Consider the following 21095-nt stretch of genomic DNA (forward strand, 5'->3'; position numbering starts at 1 on the left):
CTTTGGAAGTTTGGAAAACAAAATGTTTGGCAGAATGATCCTTAGTCGCCATTCACTTTTTATATATGAAAAAAAGGTAGCCTAAATGGTAAGTACCTCCCCACAACTCTCTGATATGTTAGTAGGGCGGGACAGAGGGGCCAATTAACAACACCTGGTTTAGGCTACAACAAACCACTTGACTCAACTACCACAACAACAAATGCAGTGCTTACTTAGAGTGAGGGGGAAAAGAGACTTATGGCTTTACTAGCTGTAATTGTGCTTTTTGTTGTAAGATGCTGCAGCACATTGTCAGCTGAAGGTAGATTAAATATTACATATTTAAAAAGTAAAAAAAAAAAATTATTATGTCTTTTCTATGTCTTTGACTGAAAACATGCGTCTTTATCACCTCTGGGAGTGTGGGTTTGGAAACTGCTGTGCTTGGAAAGTCAACAGTTGTAGACAGTTAATATTTTTTGAATAGTCTATTATTATTTTTTTCCATAAATGCCACAAGTGTGTTGTCAACCTTTAGAGTTGTTTTATACCTAGAGACCCCTCGCTCCTCTAATGAAGCCAACAGTACAGACACCACCTATGGCTTTGTGGCCTGTACTTTTGCAGTGCTGTTGTATGGAAGTTACTTTGTTCCTGTTAAAACGATAGATACCGGCGATGGTGAGGAGTTTATCTGTACTTTTACACGCCACACCAACATTTGACCAACCTCGCCTCAAAATCTGCTGTCTTTACAGGAATGTTTTTCCAGTGGATTTGCAGTTCAGCTATTTGGTGTGTTGGACTGGTTGCTGACACATTGTTGCACCCCTCCAGAGCTCATCCTGCTGCTATGCTTGGAGGAGCACTTTGGGCCACTGGTAAAGTGTATGTGTGAGCGAATAATAAACATGTTTAATATACATACAGATGCAATTTATAACAGATTTACCTCTTAGGAAATATAACCGCTGTCCCAGTTGTGAAGTTTATTGGCCTTGGTCTTGGAATTTTGCTTTGGGGATCCAGTGGATTGTTAATTGGATGGGCAAGCTCAAGGTGAGCTGGCTTGATGTTTGACAGAAGGGGGTTATAGGGATGTATTGAACTTCCTGATGTTAAACTTTGGGACATTGATTTATATGCTGGTCCAGGCTGCGTTTTCCAAAAGCGTCGTGAGCCAAGCTGATCGTAAAGCATTTGTTAATCTTAATGTAAATGTCACCATTTACTAATACATGATTCAAATTTAAAATCTTTTATTATTTAATGGACCTGAGCTAACACAAACAGTGAACAGGTGTATTTGTATTAACTAACATTTAAGAAAGATGAATTGTAACACACGTATTGCTCATTGTTAGCTAATGATAGTAGTTTAATGCATAAATTAATGTTAACTAGTAGGACCTAATTATAAAGTGTTATCCATGGTTTTAATTGAAGGCTGTGGTAATCTTACCTCTTAAGTCATTCCTTTCAAGGTTTGGCTGGTTTGGGCTGCATCCAGAGGAAGTGTCCAAACCAATACTCAATTACTGTGGAGCTGGCCTTTGTCTGCTAAGGTAATGGGAGAGGTATTTCTTATGTGTTTTTATTTAAATTTTCCATCTTAGCAGGGAATGTAATAATTGTCTCCCTCCAAATGCACACATCCAGATGTTTCTTTGGCTATTAATGAAGCCTGAAATTTTACAAAGTAATATTGTTCATCAACTAAGAAGGTGCTTTTAGTCCTCAGAAATCCTAATGGAAAGGACATGCTTCAGGCACACTTCTTTAATATGGACAGACAATATATATTTTATCCCCCCCCCCCCCATTATTGTTAACTTAGTAGTTACACCTCACAAAGATCCTTTTGAGATGAAAGTGCTGCTGTCTTACTCGCTCAAAAGTTTCTCTGAAATAGAAAATGCAATATATTGTGTAAGGCAGGATAAGCAACCTCCTAAGACCTGAAGCCACGTTGTATTGGATCTACAGTTCCATCTGATTTTATGGGATATGGAATAAAAACATCCTTGCGTTTATTTATTGTGAGAGAGAACTCTCTGGATTAGGTTTTATTTTTTTCTCATAACACAATCTTGTCTTTGTTTCAGTGCCATCGTATTCTTCTTTGTGAAAAGTGATGTTCAGAAACGTACATCTCCTGAATCCATGCCTTTGTTGATTGATGATAGGGTAAGTTAGAGGGCTTTTCCACATTAAGAGCTTTTTGGATGTTACGTAGAATATTGTTTGGTGTATTTTGTTTTGGATACACACATCTTTGCCTACATTTTGGGTGCATGTATTCACACTGTCTTTAGAGGTTGAATCAAGACATCACAAACCCCAGTGATTCATGGGTGGACACGATTTCACCAAAGAGCAAAAGAGTGTTGTGAGTATCTGTAGGCCTTCCTAGTTCCAGTACATTTCTGGTTCTTTATTATGCACTGAGATGTTTGAGGGCTTTTTTCTTTGCTTATGTGCGCATGTATAACAAGTTTGTGAGTTTATATTTATGGCATTTTCATCTTTATACTATAATATTGTAAAATCTCTGGAATATAAATATTAAATCTATGGATTATTTATTTTCTATAATAATATTCTCTTGTTACAGGGGCTGCATCTTGGCCATATTTTCAGGTGTCCTTTATGGCTCTTCTTTTGTGCCTGTTTTCTATATTAAAGTTCATGCCAAAACCAATTCAAGTATGTTCACTGGATCCAGTGAGAATGGTATGTATATGTATGTATGGGATGACCAAGTAGTTTCAGTATCAATGGTATGCAATTTATACAGCTTAAGATGATAAAAAGCATTTTATAGGCTATTCTAACATGTTTTTCTGTCCATTACAGAAATGGACTACTGCTTTGCCCATTACAGTGGAATTTTCCTCATGAGCACAGTGTATTTTCTTACTTACTGCGCATTCATGAAGAACAGGCCTCGGATCTATCCCAGAGCCATCTTACCTGGTAATTAATGTGCATTCCATTCCATCATCTTTATTTCAACTTGGATGAAAGGACTGTGTTGCTTTGCAGCTCCACCATATTTGTGGAGTATTGCAAAGCAACTGTATTGTTACAGGTAAAGCTTACTATCAGCTACTGGACACAATATCCCTGCAAATATTCCTCCGTTTTCTACTGAATATTGAGTTCCCGTGTTTCTTAACTGTAAAATCTTCCATGCAGGTTTTCTGAGTGGCTTGATGTGGGGATTAGCCACATATGCATGGCTTATAGGAAATTACTACCTTAGTGCAGTGGTCACATTCCCTATAATTAACGCTGTAAGTATGGCACAAAAGAAAATCTTTCATGTTCTCATTCACCTTGCATTGAAAATCGTAAGTAATGACAGTGTGTTCTACTTTGATTTCAGGGTTATGGTTTGGTAGCTGCTCTGTGGGGAAGTGTGGTATTTAAAGAGGTCAAAGTAGGTAACATAAAGCTATTTGTATTCATTCAGTGTTTTGGATGGCATTTTTACGTGACCTAGTCTGACACTTTGTTTTTCAAATGAACATGAATATTTATGTGTTGATTTTAAACCCGCAGAGAACACCTTGCATAAGATAAATTCACTTTGATTAGTTTTGATATTATGGTGAGCATTATGATTATAATTATGCATTTAGTGAGTAGATATGTAATTTTATACGTGTGTATAGACAGAGACAATCAAAATTATTCAACCACCATTGCAAATCAGGTTTATTGGCTAAATTTACAGACGCTGTTTGCAATGAACAAATCAAACAAAGTAACTGAAGTAGCTCAACACAACAAATGTTTTCCCCAAATTCAACTGAAAATAATTCAGTAATATTCTTGGGTTTGCATGCTGCAACCGCCGCCTTCAAATCCCACCAGAGATGTTCTATTGGGTTCAAGCCAGGTGACTGTGATGGCCACTGTGACTTCTTCTGCAACCAAGCCTTGCTGGAATTTGAGGTATGCTTGGGATCATTGTCCTGTTGGAAGGTCTAATGACGCCCAAGCTTCAGCTTCCTCACTGACGGCGGCATGACGTTTTCTCCTAGGATTTCTTGATACTTCAATAAATCCATCTTGCCTTCCACACACTGCAGGTTTCCAGTGTCAGAGGATGCAAAGCAGCCGCAGACCATCACCGAGCCACCACCATGCTTAACTGTGGGCAGATAGTTCTTTTCAGCATATGCCTCATTCTTCCTCCATAAATACCACTGATCCATAGGGCTGAAAAGTTCCAGTTTTGCTTCATAGCTCCACAGAACAGAATCCCAAAACAGCTTATTTATATACTGACTTTTCTTATGCTTTTGGGCCAGTAGTGGTGTTCGTCTTGGAGTTCTGGCATGTGTTTAGTATGCGCCTTACTGTGCAAGCTGAAACCTCAGTGCCTGTTGCCACCAAGACTTGCAACTAGCAGGTATTTTGCAGTCACTCAAGGAATGCCTTCTCAGAAATCTGGTTGCTGCCGTTAATAGCTGCCTTTTTCTGTCCTGTCCAGGTAGTGTAACCACTGTTCCTTTAACTTTGAACTTGTAAACTATGCTTCCAGCTGTGTCTTTAGGAACATTTAGTGCCTTCACTATCTTTTTGTATACTGTTCCTTGTTTGTGAAGGACGATGATATCTTCTCTTAACATTTTGGACCATTCTTTTGACTTAGCCATATTTCTAACTTGCAGTCAAACGTAACACTCAACAAACCTTGCCAGTTCAGATATTTAATGTGTTCTAGCTCAAGCACATCTGGTGCAACTATTGAAGCCCTTGATTAGTCACATCAGGTGTGCTTGAGACAACACCTGTTTTGCAGATTTGTGCTGTTGTGAGGGATTCTATTCAGGGGGTTGAATAATTTTTAAACTGCAGAAGTCATTAAAAGTTGCATTTTTCAATTAAATTTGGGGAAACCACTTGAAACATTTGTTGTGTTGAGCCATTTTAATTACTTTTGTTTGATTTGTTCATTGCAAACAGCTGAAAGTCTGTCAATTTAATTATATTAACTTTATATATATATAAATAATATATATATTATTTATATATATATTTATACACTAAATGCATAATTATAATTGCTCACTATAATATCAAAACTAACGAGTGTGTGTAAGAGCCAGTTTAGATCATAGTCGTTTTAATTTGATATTGATTCATTACCAGTAATAAGGAAATAAAGCAGAAACTTCTGTTTAGGCCAGCCTAACAAACTGATTTTCTTTCCTCAGGGTCTTGGGAACTTGCTATTGTTTGCTTTGGCATCTTGTGTTGTCCTGGCAGGCTCCCTGTTAACTGCCTATTCAAAGACTTGAGTGTGTACGTTGTTACCACAAGGTGGCAATGGTGGATCAGGTTTTAAACCAATATTCCTGCCAAAAATTGCAGTCACTGAGCTGATCACCTTGAACAAGGCATCTGCAGTGGCTTAGTAGCCCTTGATGCTATGTGCCCGTTTCTATTGCATTTTAATTGCAGTCCAAATTAATTCTAGGTTTTCTGTAAGTTCATGTATTTGAATTAAACAGTAGCCCCTTAGGCTTATGTATGTACATTTGTGTTTGTGCTTGTGCTATGTGTTCAACGGAATCTGCGTATTTTTATCACCCCACACCTTTTGAGCTGTAAATTTGGCTTTTTATGTAATGTACCAATGTTTCCAATAAGACCATCAGCAGACAAACTGACAAAAATGGGACAAACACTCATAAAGGGGCTATATTATGGGGACAAAATATCCCCACAAAGATGGCAATATCCGAAATCTCTGTCCTTGTGGGAACATTTTTGGGTCCCCATGAAAAACAGCTTATAAATCATATGAAGTGATGTTTTTTGAAAATCCAAAAATTCGTTTTCTGTGATGGGTAGGTTTAGGGAATAGAATATACAGTTTGTACAGTATAAAAATCATTTATGTCTGTGGGATGCACAGTATGAAAACTGTGTGTGTAATATGTCTAGATTAGAATAGTATGTCTAGTCTAAAATACATAATGCATTCCATAAGGACGACATAACTTGTACTGTTGTTGTACCAGTTTCCTGTCCTCTTTACCAAAGCCCATCATTAATGTTATTGCTTCATATTCACACCAGCAAATTACAAGTACAAAACATGTCAAAACAACATTGTTTACAGGCAGGTGTGCACAGAAAGATTTTTCTAGCTATTGAAGCTGTTGTAATTCAATTTTAACATCTTCCTAAAAGACAACGAGCTTTCCTATTTTTGTCATTTATATGCTGTTGGGGGGGAATTTATTTTATTTTATTATTATTTTTGCTGGATGTTTGTTATTATTATTATTCAGAAGGTACAGCTTTAATATTTGGATAGGCCATGTACTGGGAAAATACGCATCAACGAGGAGTTTTTTTTTTTTTTTTTTTTTACAGTTTAGTTTCTAATGACCGCATTCTAGCCTCTCGCGTTTTCAGTGAAAAGGGCGTAAGGACAATTGCTGCATTCTTGTAAATTTGGGACTGTTATCTCAGCTGATCCGGCATCGGGACAGTTGTCTTCATTCATGCTGGAGCTGCGCTGAGGGGATCATCTGGAACTCCTGTGTGTCATCAATATGTAAACGAAAAGAACGCAATTCCAATGTGGACAAAAGAAATTTGACTTTGCCTAATCATGCGCAGACACTCGTGCCAATGGATACGCATACGACTCGTCCTGGAAAGGTCGGGGACACTATGATTTGTTTGTCCGTTTCGTTTTTGAAAGTCTGCAACTGTTGTGGGAGATATTCCGCCATTAGGAAGTATTTGATTATAGCTGTTTTGTGTTTTGTTTATTTGTTTTTCACCGTTCACGTTAATCACACGTCTACTCGCCAAGACAAAAGTCCTGATCCGTGGATTAGAAATAGCGTATATTCTCAAAAACCACGAAAAACCTACCAGGACCCCACTGAAGGGGAAGTGAATGAATCCCTGAGCCCGACCAGGTCTAATGTGGTGTATATAACTCTCAAATCTAAGCGGCACAAACCGGCCATCATCAGGGGCACAGTGCGCCCCAAACTCCGGAGAAAGAAAGTTAAAGTGAGAGCGCAGAGTGGCACACAGGGCAAAGCGAAGGACGCGAGCCACGATACAAACACCGTTGACAAACAACTGGGATATTCTGAGCTTGATGGCAGTAACGGTGATTATTCATCCATCAGGATATACAGTGAAAGAGCTCCTCCGTGGTTCAGCCTTGACGATATCACGGCCATGCGCTTTCTAGCTGATAGTAAAATTACGCAAATTGACGAAGTTGCACCTCCGGGCTTTTCTTCTTTAATTTTATTTAAAAGTGCGACAAATCACACGGACGATGCTGATGCGTGTCGCAAATGTTGCGGTATTGTCAGGAGACCCTTGGACATGAGTGAAGTGTTCGCCTTTCATCTTGATAGGATCTTGGGACTGAACAGAACTTTGCCAGCTGTCAGCAGAAGATTCCACTCTCTTGGAGGTAGTGTATTTGTTTCTGTTTTTGTTTATAAAAAAATAAAATAGAAGATTTTCATAATTAGGCCTAAATATTTTGTATAGGCATATGTATTTTACTTAATTTGATGTTTTATTCTATTCTATTGTATTTATTTATTTTATATACATTTTTTGTTGTTGCAAATACTGCATTTTACTTAATTTTGGATTCAATTGGTAAAGAATATAGTGGCCCATAAAAGGTTTTGGACACTTAAAGGGATGGTTCACCCAAAAAATTGTATTTTGTCATTACTTACTCACCCTCAAGTTGTTTCAAACCTGTGTTTCTTTCTTCTGTTGAACACAAAAGAAGATATTTTAACCACCAGATATGTTGGTAACCGATGGCACCCATTGACTTCCATAGTAGGGAAAATGTTAGAACTCAGTGGCTACGGCCAACTGTATGGTTACCAACATTCTTTAAAATATATTTGTTTTAAGTCACAATAAAAAAAGATGTGTAAATGTAACTGCATTAGATAACAAAATATCAAACCAAGTTTTTTTTTTTTTTTTAAAGGCACATTTTGATTTAAACTAATTGCAAAATAGATATGAAAAGTCAGTTCTGAGAAAAGCATAATCTGATTGTCATTTTCAATTAAATTTGTGTGCATTTTACATAGATTAAATAAACTTAAGCCAGAGAATGTCTAATAAGGCGAGAAGTTTCATTCTCGGTAAACGTACTCGGTTACTAACGTAACCTCGGTTCTCTCTAGAGAGAGGAACGAGTACTGCGTAGAATACGCTAGGGGAAAATCCTTTTCCACGAGAATACTGAAGCCAAAAAAATTATCCTTTAATTTTGTATTAATGTAAAACGCGTTTCGGCAGCATACAGACATAGGCGAGGCAGCTCGCGCGCCTATTGGCTGGTCTGCTGGCAACTGCTTAAGCCTATCGAGCGAGACCTAGAGTGACGTCAGACCCAATGAGGGCGCTTCGCGCCCTCTGCGTCACGTCCCGCCGAGACGGGCGTGGCTTAGGTCTATAAATACCGCTCGCAGGCATTATTTCTCTGGTTTTTCATAGTCGAAGCAACCAGAGCGCGTGCAGGCACGGCAGGATACGCAGTACTCGTTCCTCTCTCTAGAGAGAACCGAGGTTACGTTAGTAACCGAGTACGTTCTCTTACGAGAGATACTCTCGTACTGCGTAGAATACGCTAGGGGAACCTACTGTAAAACGCTGTGCGTGCTGGGATCTGATACCATAGACTCAAGGGCGACAGCCCGGAGTTCATACAGTACATAATCACCCAGGGGACTCACAGGGAATCCTGGAAGAGAGGGGGGTTAGCCACTATCTTCCTTATAGCAGCATAGAGCAAGGATTGCAATACTCAATAGCTGCATAACTGACAGCGCCAGTTATGAGATTTTGGCCATACTAGACCGACAGTAGTCTGGCCTGTAGTGCGGGAACCTCTAGGTTGTAAAACCTTATAAATGTAGACGGAGAGGCCCAGCCTGCCGCCATACAAATATCTTGCAAGGCAATCCCACTTGACCATGCCCACGATGAAGCCATGCTTCTCGTGGAGTGCGCTTTGACACCCAGCGGGCACTGCATGCCCTTGGTTGTGTAAGCTAGCGCTATTGCGTCCACTACCCATCTGGATAGGGTCTGTTTCGAAGCGGCTAGTCCCTTAGAACGCCCGCTGAACGAAACAAAGAGCTGCTCCGTCTGTCTGAAAACAGATGAGCGAGACACATAAGCTCTTAACGCCCTGACTGGGCAAAGGGAGCTTTCGTCCATATTTCCTTCAGTGACCGGCAGGGCAGACAGGGAAATGACCTGTGCTCTGAACGGTGTATTGAGGGATTTAGGAACATAACCGTGCTTAGGTTTGAGTATAACTCTAGAGTCATTCGGCCCAAATTCCATGCACGTCGCGCTTACTGAGAGCGCGTGTAAGTCCCCTATGCGCTTCACTGAAGCGAGAGCCAGAAGAAATGCCGTCTTGAAAGGCAGGTGTTTAAGATCAATCTCCTGCAAGGGCTCAAATGGATGACCTTTCATGGCTTCCAGTACCGTAGAAATGTCCCATATAGGGACTGTGGGAGGTCTGGGAGGATTCAGTCTCTTAGCTCCTCGAAGGAAGCGAATGACTAAATCGTTCCTTCCAATAGACTGGCCGAGCGTGGTCGAAGAGAACACTGCTATGGCCGCTACATAGACTTTGAGCGTGGAAGGGGACCTGCCCTTATCCAACAGCTCCTGTAGGAAGGAGAGAACCTCCGTCACACCGCAATGCCGGGGTGACACACCACGAGCTGTGCACCAGCTAGAGAACACTGACCATTTTGAGGCATAGAGACGTCGCGTAGACGGAGCTCTGGCCTGTGTGATAGTGTTTAACACTCCCTGTGGGAGGTCAGCGGGTACCCGTTGATGGCCCACACATGGAGGGACCACAGCTCTGGGTGAGGATGCCAAATCGAGCCGTTGGCTTGAGAGAGGAGATTCCTCCTCAGAGGCACTGGCCACGGGGCGGTGCTCGCTAACTGCATCACAATTGGGAACCAAGGTTGGCTCATCCAAAGTGGGGCTACAAGCAGCACTGAGCATCCTTCTTCCCTGACCCGTTCTACCACCTGAGTCAGGAGGGAGACGGGGGGAAAAGCGTAGAGAGGACGGCGAGGCCACTCGTGGGTCAGCGCGTCCTTGCTCTTCGAGAAAAATTCTGGACAGTGAGCGTTTTCTTGAGACGCGAACAGGTCTACTTCCGCTCTGCCGAATTTCTTCCACAGCAGCTGGACTGTCTGTGGGTGCAAAGACCATTCTCCTGTCGGAACCTGGTTCCTGGACAGTCTGTCTGGTCCTATATTTAGGAGCCCTGGCACGTGCGCTGCTCTCAGCGAGAGCAGGTTGCTGCGGGCCCATATCAGGAGGCGCCTGGTTAGCCTGTACAGAGTCAGGGACCTGAGGCCGCCCTGGCGATTTATGTAGGACACCACTGAGACGTTGTCTGAACGTATTAGCACGTGGTGTCCCTTTATGAGGGGACAAAAGCGCGTGAGCGCTTTGCTCACTGCCAACATTTCGAGGCAGTTGATATGTAAGAGCTTCTCCTGCTTTGACCATTGGCCAAAAAGCGGTCTGCCCTCGAGCAGCGCTCCCCATCCCGAGGTGGATGCGTCCGTGGACACCACCATCACTCTCGAGGAAGTCCCCAGGCTTACACCTGATTGGTACCAGTCTTTTGCCTCCCAAGGTTTCAAAGCTGCAATGCATGCTTGATTGACCTTGATGCGAAGCCGACCGGAGGCCCACGCTGTGCGTGGTACTCTCTTTCTGAGCCAGAACTGCAGTGGGCGCATGCGCAGAAGGCCCAACTGGAGAACTGAAGATGCTGAGGCCATCAGACCGAGCATCCTTCGAAAGGCTTTGAGAGGGACTATCGCGCCGCAGCGGAACGAGCCGGCTGCGCGCCGAATGTCCAGTGTGCGCTGAGATGACAGGCGTGCTGTCATTAGCAGCGAGTTCAGCTCTATTCCCAGAAAAGATATAATCTGTCTGGGGAAAAGCGAGCTCTTTTCCCAGTTCACTGCGAGACCGAGATTCTCGAGGTGATCTAGTAAAATGGTCCTGTGCTCTACGAGCTCTGAGTGAGATTGGGCTAGAATCAGCCAGTCGTCCAGATAGTTCAGCACTCGTATGCCCCGTAATCTGAGGGGTGCGAGCGCTGCGTCCATGCACTTCGTAAATGTACGGGGTGCCAGGGACAAGCCGAAAGGTAGGACTGTGTACTGATATGCCTGGCCCTCGAAGGCGAATCTCAAAAATCGCCTGTGACGTGACGCTATCCGTATTTGAAAATACGCGTCCTTTAGATCTATTGACACAAACCAGTCCCCCTGGCGGACGTGCGCGAGGATTTTTCTGGTTGTGAGCATCCTGAACTGGCGCTTCATAAGCGCTCTGTTCAGCTGCCGCAGATCTAGTATGGGTCTGAGACCCCCGTCTTTCTTGGGCACCAGGAAGTATCTGCTGTAAAGCCCCCCTTCGCTTTGAGCTTGAGATAGGAGTTCTATAGCCCCTTTGCTCAACAGTTTCAAAATCTCGGCTCGAAGTAGATGAGCTACTTTCGATTCTACCGTGGTCTCGACGCGCGCCATAAAGCGGCGAGGGCGTCGGCGAAACTGCAGCGAATAGCCTTCTTTTATGATGTTCAGCACCCATCTCGAAACCCCGGGAAGCTTTTCCCACGCAGGTGCGCGAGTAGCTAGGGGCTGGATGCGAAGCACGCTCTGATCGGCTCGCGATACAGCGGCTTTTGTGTGCTGTGACATAAGCGTCGCGCTCATGACATCTGAGGCAGGGGGCGCGCTGATAACAGCGGGCAGTGGACAGTGTTTAGCTGAGAGGAGGAGGGCTGGGCTAGTTTCATGTCTGTGTGTGGGCGTGGGCGCAGAGCAGCGGGCACATACACCACCTTTACAGCATTGCTCGCGTGAGCAGAGCATATGCATACTGGTCCTGTATTTACAGGGACCGTGAGACATGTGGGAAGTAGCGTTTGTGGGCACTGGGTAGTGGGCACTTTTGCTACATTTGAAGCGCAATCGATCTGAGTCGATTTTATGTGCGCGGGCCCTGTGTGAAGGGCTGTGCTTGTGTGTAGGAATGGGCACTGAGTAGTGGGCATTTTTTTCTACACATGAAACACCGTCGGCCGTGGCCGGGACACCAGAAAATACACTCTTTAAGGGATTTATCTGGGTAGCCGTAAAAACGGCTTTTGTGTGCAGGCAAGCGGGTAATGGAACCGGCTTGTTGGCTGCTAAATACGCTGGACCAGTCACATTTCCTGGAACTGGACGAGCGGCAAGCTTTGGTGGAAGTCCGGCCGCAGCGGGACTTGGACACCGTCGCTATCCTAGGCGTGCTAGGACGATTTCGGGGCCTCTGGCTTCAACGCAATCTTCTGCCGCGAGCCACGCGGGGCGGGGCGGGGCGGCGCGGGGCGGCGGCCGGATGAGCGAGAGCGCGGTCTCGAGCTCTGGGTTTGGCGGCGTTGAGAAGAGGAGGCGGCGGGCGGAGGCTTAGGCTGTGAGCTCTGAGCAGACGGTTTCGCACGGCCTGCTGCAGAACCGGAGCGCTTCGGGAGGAAGTGCTTCATGGCCTGGGTCGCTTTCTGCACCTCAGCGAACCTATCGGCGAAATCTTTGACCGAGGTTCCGAAGAGGCCGGCAGGGGAAAGCGGCGCGTCGAGGAACGCGGAGCGTTCTGACTCAGTCATGTCAGAGAGCGTAAGCCACAGATGTCTCTCAGACACGGTGAGCGAGGCCATGCTCCGTCCAATGGCCTGTGCTGCTGACTTGGTGGCGCGAAGAGCGAAGTCTGTAGCGCTCCTCAAGTCCGGCACGCAGATTGCGTCAGGTCCTCTCTCGTCCAGCTGGCGGAGGAGATCGGCCTGGTATATCTGGAGCATGGCCATGGTGTGCAACGCTGACGCGGCCTGCCCGGCGGCGGAGAAAGCGCGGCGGAGCAGGGCTGACGTCGTGCGGCAGGCTTTTGAGGGCAGCGTCATCTTAGCACGCCGTCCAGCAGAGGGCGGGCATAAGTGCGCTGCAATAGCCTCTTCGACCGGCGGTAGGGAGTGGTAGCCTCTGTTCTTTGCGTCGTCGACAGCGGAGAACGCCAAAGAGACAGAGGATCGTGTCCTGGCCGAAAAAGGGGAGCCCCAAGACTTAGCGACTTCTTCATGAAGCTCAGGAAGAAAAGGCGCTGGCTTGGATGCAGGTGAAACGCGCTCCCCAGGCAGGAAGTAGCCGTCCAGCCGGTTGTGAGCAGGCTGCTCAGGCGTAATCCACTCGAGGCCGAGGCTCGCCGTGGCCTGAGTGAGCACGCGCATGAGCTCCGCCTCAATGCTCGCTCTCTTTCCCGTGGAAGCACGGGCAGGGGGGGCGGGATCCTCAGAGCTCGCCCAATCCTCACTGCCTGATGCTATGTGAGAGCAGGAATCCCCCTCTCGTAGCAGCGCGTGGATCTCATCAGCGTCATCGACAGAAGCGGCGGCAGACCGCGGCCGCTGTCCGTCCGGAAGTGAAGCTGATGAAACCGGAGAAGCAGGCGGGCGCACCGGCGAGCTTTGACGGCTGAGAGAGGGCTCCGGGATTCGCTGAGCGCGGCGCTTTTTACGGCGCGGCACAACAGCAGGTGTGGGCGCAGTCTCGTTGAACAGTGCCAAGCGAGTCCTCAGAGTCGCTAATGGCAACAGCTCGCAGTGATGGCAGCCGCCATCAGCGAGCGCGAGAGCTGCATGTTCTTGACCCAGGCAGGAGGCGCAGATGACATGGCGGTCCCCGTCGCTGAGTGTGGCTTTGCACGAGCCACAAGCAGGCATCTTGAAAAAGACGCAGCTCTTTTAGACAGTGTGAGTCGCGCCGGCGAACACACACACACAGTGCAATAAAAGGATATGGGCGCTGGATAGCGCAGCAGGAAGGCGATGAAGGCGATGAAGGCGGCGCGGCCAGCAGCTTCGTCGACTCGTCCCGCTGAGGTGCTTCTTCAACAGCGCGGCTTCTTCTCGGATCCAGCGATGTGAGTTGCTTCGCTGAAGGATGAAAAATCAGAGAAATAATGCCTGCGAGCGGTATTTATAGACCTAAGCCACGCCCGTCTCATTGGGTCTGACGTCACTCTAGGTCTCGCTCGATAGGCTTAAGCAGTTGCCAGCAGACCAGCCAATAGGCGCGCGAGCTGCCTCGCCTATGTCTGTATGCTGCCGCAACGCGTTTTACATTAATACAAAATTAAAGGATAATTTTTTTGGCTTCAGTATTCTCGTGGAAAAGGATTTTCCCCTAGCGTATTCTACGCAGTACGAGAGTATCTCTCGTAAGAGAACTTCCGGCTTCTGAACTGGTTGCAGTTCCACTCTGGTTCCATATGAGGGCGCTCACAGGACGAGTGCAGAATGAATGGACGTCTATGGCGCTATACCCCTCAAAATCCACTTTTCTCAGGATATAATTTTTTGTCTAGTAATTTGAATGATGTATTCAAAAGGAGATGCAAAGAAATTACACATTGCTGGGTGTTAGATTTTTTAGAGTCACTTATTTGCTTTAAAAAGTATTTTAAAGTGTCAATGACGTCATACACATCGTACGACCAGAGATACTGCTTTACGGCAATCCTTCAGTCACTTTGGTGCTTTCGCGCTCTGCACTTTCTTTTCTCTCGAGGCATCGACAACACAGCTGACACAGGTAAAATGTGCTAGAAGAGTTTTTGTTATTTTTCTGGTCCCGCTTCGGATGCCACGATGCCATCAAGCGGTATCTCTGGTCGTAATCAGTCCTTCACTGTCCAATCAGCGTTCATTAGCAGAATGCTAGCGTGTTATGGGCAACAACAACTCAACCTGTAAGAAATCGAATGGACATAAGTACTCGTTCATTCAACTTTCGACCTATAACCCATGTTGAACTTGCAAAACCTACAATCAAATCTGAGATTTCTCTACGGCAATCGGGTGAAAGAGACAAATTTAGCCGTCTAGCCCCATAGACTCCCATTCATTTTGCACTCATAGGCGATCGCCCCCAGTGGAACTCTGGTGGAACTACAACCAAAATTCGGTACAATAGGACTTAATCTCTCCGTAGACGGGCTCTGCTTAAGCTATAGTAATTTCTGGGGCCAATGCATTCGGAGCAGTTCAGTGTCATCAAAGCTGTCTATCAAGCTAATGAGAAATCAAATATGACTGATACTGATCTAATGAATGTATAGCCTACATATATTTCATCTTGTTTCAGATGGTCAGCCTTGTCCAGTGGTTTTGTGGGATCCTTCTTTAAGCCCAGCAGTAGATCAACCCTCTGAGAGACTGAGCTGGGGTTCATATCAAACCTCTCTCAAATACAAGTGCTGGCATCGGGGCATCATACCTAAACCAGAGTGGAGATGCACCAGCATCCACCACCATGAATGGAGCAAGCTAGTAGTCTTTGATTTCCTTCTACAGGTACTCTACTCCACTTTCATCTGTGTTGCAACTTTAAACTTGTAGATAAACAAACTTGGATGCACATTAACATATATATCTGTTGTTTTCTTACCAGTTCATTTAAACTGAATAGTGAACACAAATAAAGATTGTGTTTCTTCTCAGATTTATGAACGACTAGATAAAAACTGCTGTGGATTTAAGCCCCGCCCAGAGGACGCCTGTGTTGAGCTTGGTCACCATGAAGAATGTACAGATAAGGACAGCATAGAGCTGACACACATAGTCCACCGTAGACATGACCCACACCACCTGGTTTTCTTTAACAACAAGGGCTACTTTGACCGAGATGAGGAGAATCTGGACTTCAGGCTACTAGAGGGAATCAAAGAGTGAGTAAAATTACCAGACCTACAGTGCTTAACACATTTATTAGACTACCTGTCATAATAAAGAGGAAACACAAATAGATTTGGAATTTGGAAAACTTGTTTAAAACTAAAACTGACTAACAAACTGAAACAACTAGCCTAAATAGTCTTTATTCCCACATAATAACCAAAACTTAATATTTTGTATATGGTGTCCTTTGGCCTTACTGCCATTGTTTTTATGTACAGTACTTTTCCACAGTCTCTGTTTTTACTGATTTCCAAATAGTTTCTAGTTGTTTCCAAATACTTGCTTTTGATGAAACTTTTGTGCAATCTGTCTTTGAATCCACTAAATCCAAACTTTGTTAAATAGGATTCAGATCCGGACTTTGACTTGGCCAACTGTGACTAAAGAGCTTACACATACTGATGGATTAACCATTACAGAAACATAAATGATTTTGGTAATCACCAATACTGTGGGCATTAGGGCAGCTCTGGCACAAAGCTTACCATGGGTGGTGGTCTAAAAAATGTAAGCACTGTATTTCACATGTTAGAGTTTATACATGACCACTTGATCTTTCATTTAATCTCATAATGATGTTATAACTGTAAAGAATAGCCAGATTTTGCAGAGATGGTGTGTAAATGTTTTTTAAAGACAGATCATTTTCACATGTAGAATTGAAAATAATCAAAGATGTATAAAAAATGAACAAATACATTTGCTTTACTGTTTCAACCGCCTCTTTCTTACCACAAGGGCCATTTGGAATTCCTAAAGGCAAAGACGTGTTGATAGTGCTCAAGGCCCGTAGGCCAAAATGAATGTACATCGGGTGTCTTCTAATTGTCACAGCTTTAGTTCGGTGGGGGAAGTTGTGATCTTCTGATTGGTCAGTTTGAATGTCTCACATTTGGGTTTCAGTCTCATGGTCAATGAAGGGATAAAAGAATATTGCAACTGTTGCTCTGTCTCTTTTATTCTCTGTCTCTTCTTTTTGCTGAGGCTTCTTTGCTCTCTCTTCTTTTCCTCTGGGTCCATTTCTTGGGGCACTCTTTCTTTGCCTCTTTTCTTTGTCTCTCTTCCCTTTTTAAAGCCTCTCTCTCTCTATCGCTCCATCCCTCAGGTAACATTCTACATACAGTGGGGAGAACAAGTATTTGATACACTGCCGATTTAGCAGGTTTTCCCACTAACAAAGCATGTAGAAGTCTGTAATTTTTATCATAGGTACTCTTCAACTGTGAGTGACAGAATCTAAAACAAAAATCCAGAAAATCACATTGTATGATTTAAGTAATTAATTTGCATTGTATTGCATGACATAAGTGTTTGATACATCAGAAAAGCAGAACTTCATATTTGGTACAGAAACCTTTGTTTGCAATTACAGAGATCATATTTTTCCTGTAGTTCTTGACCAGGTTTGCATACACTGCAGCAGGGATTTTGGGCCCACTCCTCCATATAGACCTTCTCCAGATCCTTCAGGTTTCGGGGCTGTCGCTGGGCAATACGGACTTTCAGCTCCCTCCAAAGATTTTCTATTGGGTTCAGGTCTGGAGACTGGCTAGGCCACTCCAGGACCTTGAGATGCTTCTTACGGAGCCACTCCTTAGTTGCCCTGGCTGTGTGTTTCGGGTCGTTGTCATACTGGAAGACCCAGCAACGACCCATCTTCAATGCTCTTACTGAGGGAAGGAGGTTGTTGGCCAAGATCTCGCGATACATGGCCCCATCCATCCTCCCCTCAATAAGGTGCAGTCGTCCTGTCCCCTTTGCAGAAAAGCATCCCCAAAGAATGATGTTTCCACCTCCATGCTTCACGGTTGGGATGGTGTTCTTGGGGTTGTACTCATCCTTCTTCTTCGTCCAAACACGGCGAGTGGAGTTTAGACCAAAAAGCTCTATTTTTGTCTCATCAGACCACATGACCTTCACCCATTCCTCCTCTTGATCATCCAGATGGTCATTGGCAAACTTCAGACAGGCCTGGACATTCGCTGGCTTGAGCAGGGGGACCTTGCGTGCGCTGCAGGATTTTAATCCATGACGGCGTAGTGTGTTACTAATGGTTTTCTTTGAGACTGTGGTCCCAGCTCTCTTCAGGTCATTGACCAGGTCCTGCCTTGTAGTTCTGGGCTGATCCCTCACCTTCCTCATGATCATTGATGCCCCACGAGGTGAGATCTTGCATGGTGCCCCAGACCGAGGGAGATTGACTGTCATCTTGAATTTCTTCCATTTTCTAATAATTGCGCCAACAGTTGTTGCCCTCTCACCAAGCTGCTTGCCTATTGTCCTGTAGCCCATCCCAGCCTTGTGCAGGTCTACAATTTTATCCCCGATGTCCTTACACAGCTCTCTGGTCTTGGCCATTGTGGAGAGGTTGGAGTCTGTTTCATTGAGTGTGTAGACAGGTGTATTTTATACAGGTAACGAGTTCAAACAGGTGCAGTTAATACAGGTAATGAGTGGAGAACAGGAGGGCTTCTTAAAGAAAAACTAACAGGTCTGTGAGAGCCGGAATTCTTACTGGTTGGTAGGTGATCAAATACTTATGTCATGCAATAAAAAGCTAATTAATTATTTAAAAATCATACAATGTGATTTTCTGGATTTTCGTCTCTCACAGTTGAAGTGTACCTATGATAAAAATTACAGACATCTACATGCTTTGTAAGTAAATCGGCAGTGTATCAAATACTTGTTCTCCCCACTGTATATGCTGGGTACGATTAATGGCATACGTTTTTATCATCTCCTACATCTATTTTAAGTGTAACCATAACTAGATATTGTCATTAAACCCTTTCAATTACAAATTATGTGCTAACTAGTTTTGATTCGGTATTAACTTTGAAGTGCTGCCTATTGCAATACAATATCGTTACACTAGCAACGCTGTCCCACATCTTTTGCTATTGTAACTGCGCTTATTTCCGTCAAGTAGCAGTGGGTAGTAATAGACAAGAAATTTAGTTTTCTACCATCTTGATAACGTTTCTTTAGTCATCCGGCGATCCTGCAGCCTGAACCCCTGTAGGCAAACCACCTTTACAGCTACTGGTACTCTCTTTCAATTAAAATGTCTTGCAAGTTGTTGTGAAGGACTTAGAAACTCATGACCTCAAAGAAATTAATCCTTGCAGTTTAATTGAATTACAAATCTCCACAGGTTATCAGGTTTGTGTAGACATTACAATCCAGATTACAAATGTTTTTTTTTTTTATATATAAATAGTTTTGTGCTTCTTTTCTTGTTCATACTGGACCATATGAGGTGATTTGTAATTGCTGCAACTAAGACTGCAACTAAGAATTTGTTTCTGTGAGGCCACAAGTTTGGCCTCAGTAAGCCAACACCTCTACAACACCACTGAAGATGTAAGCAAATACATACGCCAACAATCTGACACGTGCTGTCTGAGCTAAGGGATTCTGCTGGCGATGCTGCTAATGTGATACCTCTGGGAACGCAAGCTCACTTGTGCAATAACATCAATCAGAATAAATGATCGGCCATTGCTGTGTATGAGTATCACCGCTTGCACATTATCTGCATCACAGCATGGTATTACATAATTTGTCTGTTAGCAATGCAATTTGTTTTGTGGGGATTGTAAAAACTGTATTTAATGATATTGTATGTTACACATTTTTAATTCTAAGTTTGTTTTAATAATTTTGGAGTGCATTACTATATTCTTTCAATATTTTTCTTCTTTCAGGCTACCAGATCAATCTGTGTCAGTGTTGAGGTCTCAGCGTCTCAGGGAAAAGCTCCTGCAATCGCTGTTTCTCGACCAGCAGTACTGGGACAGTCAGGGAGGCCGTCAAGGCATTGAAAAACTCATTGACGTAATTGAGAGAAGAGCCAAAGTCTTGCTCACGTACATCAATGCCCATGGGATTAAAGTAGTACCTATGAACTCTTGACAAATGGAGCTTCAGTTTTCAGTGCGCAAGATGAACCACCAACCTTTTGGTTTCCAGTAATTGTCTCTGTTTTTGACAGATTAGTATGACAATGAAGAACGGTTGAATTGAAGGTCTGTAAGTCAAAACTCAGTGCACTTCTGAAACCACCACTTTGTGGTGTTGTAAGTGATTCACCTTTTAAGACAAGATCATATTAAAGGATAGTTTCCTTAAATGCTCTACACAGAGTCCAGGGCAATTTTTTAACACAACTGACATTCCACAAGTTAAAGGCGCTGTAAGTGATTAACTTCCACTACAATGGCTGCATCCAAGATCACATTCTTCCCTATTAGTCGAAAAACAGTCCGAATTCACAGTACTCATAAAAGATTTGGCAAAAAGTACCCGGATGACCTATTTCTTCCGACGCGATTCTGAAGTGTGCGTATGATGGACACTTTACTATCCCATGAGGCCACGGGAGAGGATTTGTGAATGGCGGTGACGTGACGCAACTGACGCTAGTAGGTCACGTGATAAGGGCAACATGGCGAATGTAGTATGTCCAAATTACATGCATACTGCACACGTTCATGCTATAAAGAACAAACCTTTTTAGTGGTCATGAAGTAATTACTTATTCAAAAGAAATAAATACTCTCTTGAGGATGTGATTTTGAATGCAGCCTTAGCCTCTGAATCAGACCACCCCTTCAGTCAATTCCCACCAACTAGTGGCATGTCAGAAAACCTGATCCAAGTAACCAAAACGCTCAGCTTTTTAGGATAATTTCTGCTGTGTTAAATGTAGATGATTATGGTTCCAGAGCATTATTATTAAATCTGGTAATGTTGCACTTGTGTACAAGTTTATCACCGTGAAGATAAAACTTTATTATTTTTGTACTATGATGGTTTTTTTTTTTTTTTTTTGAATAAAAGTGTTCCATCTGTCCATTGGAAAATCACTTCAATATTACATTAATAGAATAATGAATTGAATTAAATGAATTATATTATAGACAGTACCACTGTTTGTTTGTCAACTTTGAGAAAACATGATAATCTTGGAAATGGAAAAGTACTTTAAACCTATGCTTAACATGACAGCCTTTGGATCTGTATTCACTGTAGTCCTTGAACAGCTATCATGTTCATTTTCATGCTATCTGTTGACTGCAGGAATACTTCAGTTTGAGTTCAGCTGAGTTCAGCTGTCTTCTGACTTTGCTGTTGCACTCATTTGCGTTTTTAGTTTGCCATCCAACCAGCCAGTTAGTTCTCAGAGCCTAAAGTTACCCCTTTTGAAAGCGTGAAGGAAAACTCCAGACACACCACAGAAATATGC

At 43.7% G+C, this 21095-nt stretch overlaps 2 protein-coding genes across 2 annotated transcripts; both read left to right on the forward strand.

Annotated features, from left to right (window-relative positions):
* Positions 1-167: 167 nt before the first annotated feature.
* tmem144b (transmembrane protein 144b) lies at positions 168-6002 on the forward strand. Its single transcript, XM_082177373.1, has 12 exons — positions 168-304; positions 538-663; positions 741-863; positions 942-1041; positions 1467-1547; positions 2088-2169; positions 2298-2371; positions 2597-2715; positions 2839-2958; positions 3181-3278; positions 3371-3424; positions 5211-6002. The coding sequence occupies exons 1-12, from the start codon at positions 241-243 to the stop codon at positions 5292-5294; spliced, it is 1125 nt and encodes a 374-aa protein (XP_082033499.1). The 5' UTR covers positions 168-240; the 3' UTR covers positions 5295-6002.
* Positions 6003-6439: 437 nt separating this feature from the next.
* On the forward strand, positions 6440-20702 carry gask1b (golgi associated kinase 1B). The gene is made up of 4 exons (XM_082177372.1): positions 6440-7450; positions 15252-15460; positions 15608-15834; positions 19555-20702. Exons 1-4 carry the CDS (start codon positions 6640-6642, stop codon positions 19760-19762), a joined length of 1455 nt encoding a protein of 484 aa, XP_082033498.1. The 5' UTR covers positions 6440-6639; the 3' UTR covers positions 19763-20702.
* Positions 20703-21095: the final 393 nt, after the last annotated feature.

This window comes from Leuciscus leuciscus (assembly GCF_965113295.1).
Source record: "Leuciscus leuciscus genome assembly, chromosome: 8".
NCBI lineage: Eukaryota > Metazoa > Chordata > Actinopteri > Cypriniformes > Leuciscidae > Leuciscus > Leuciscus leuciscus.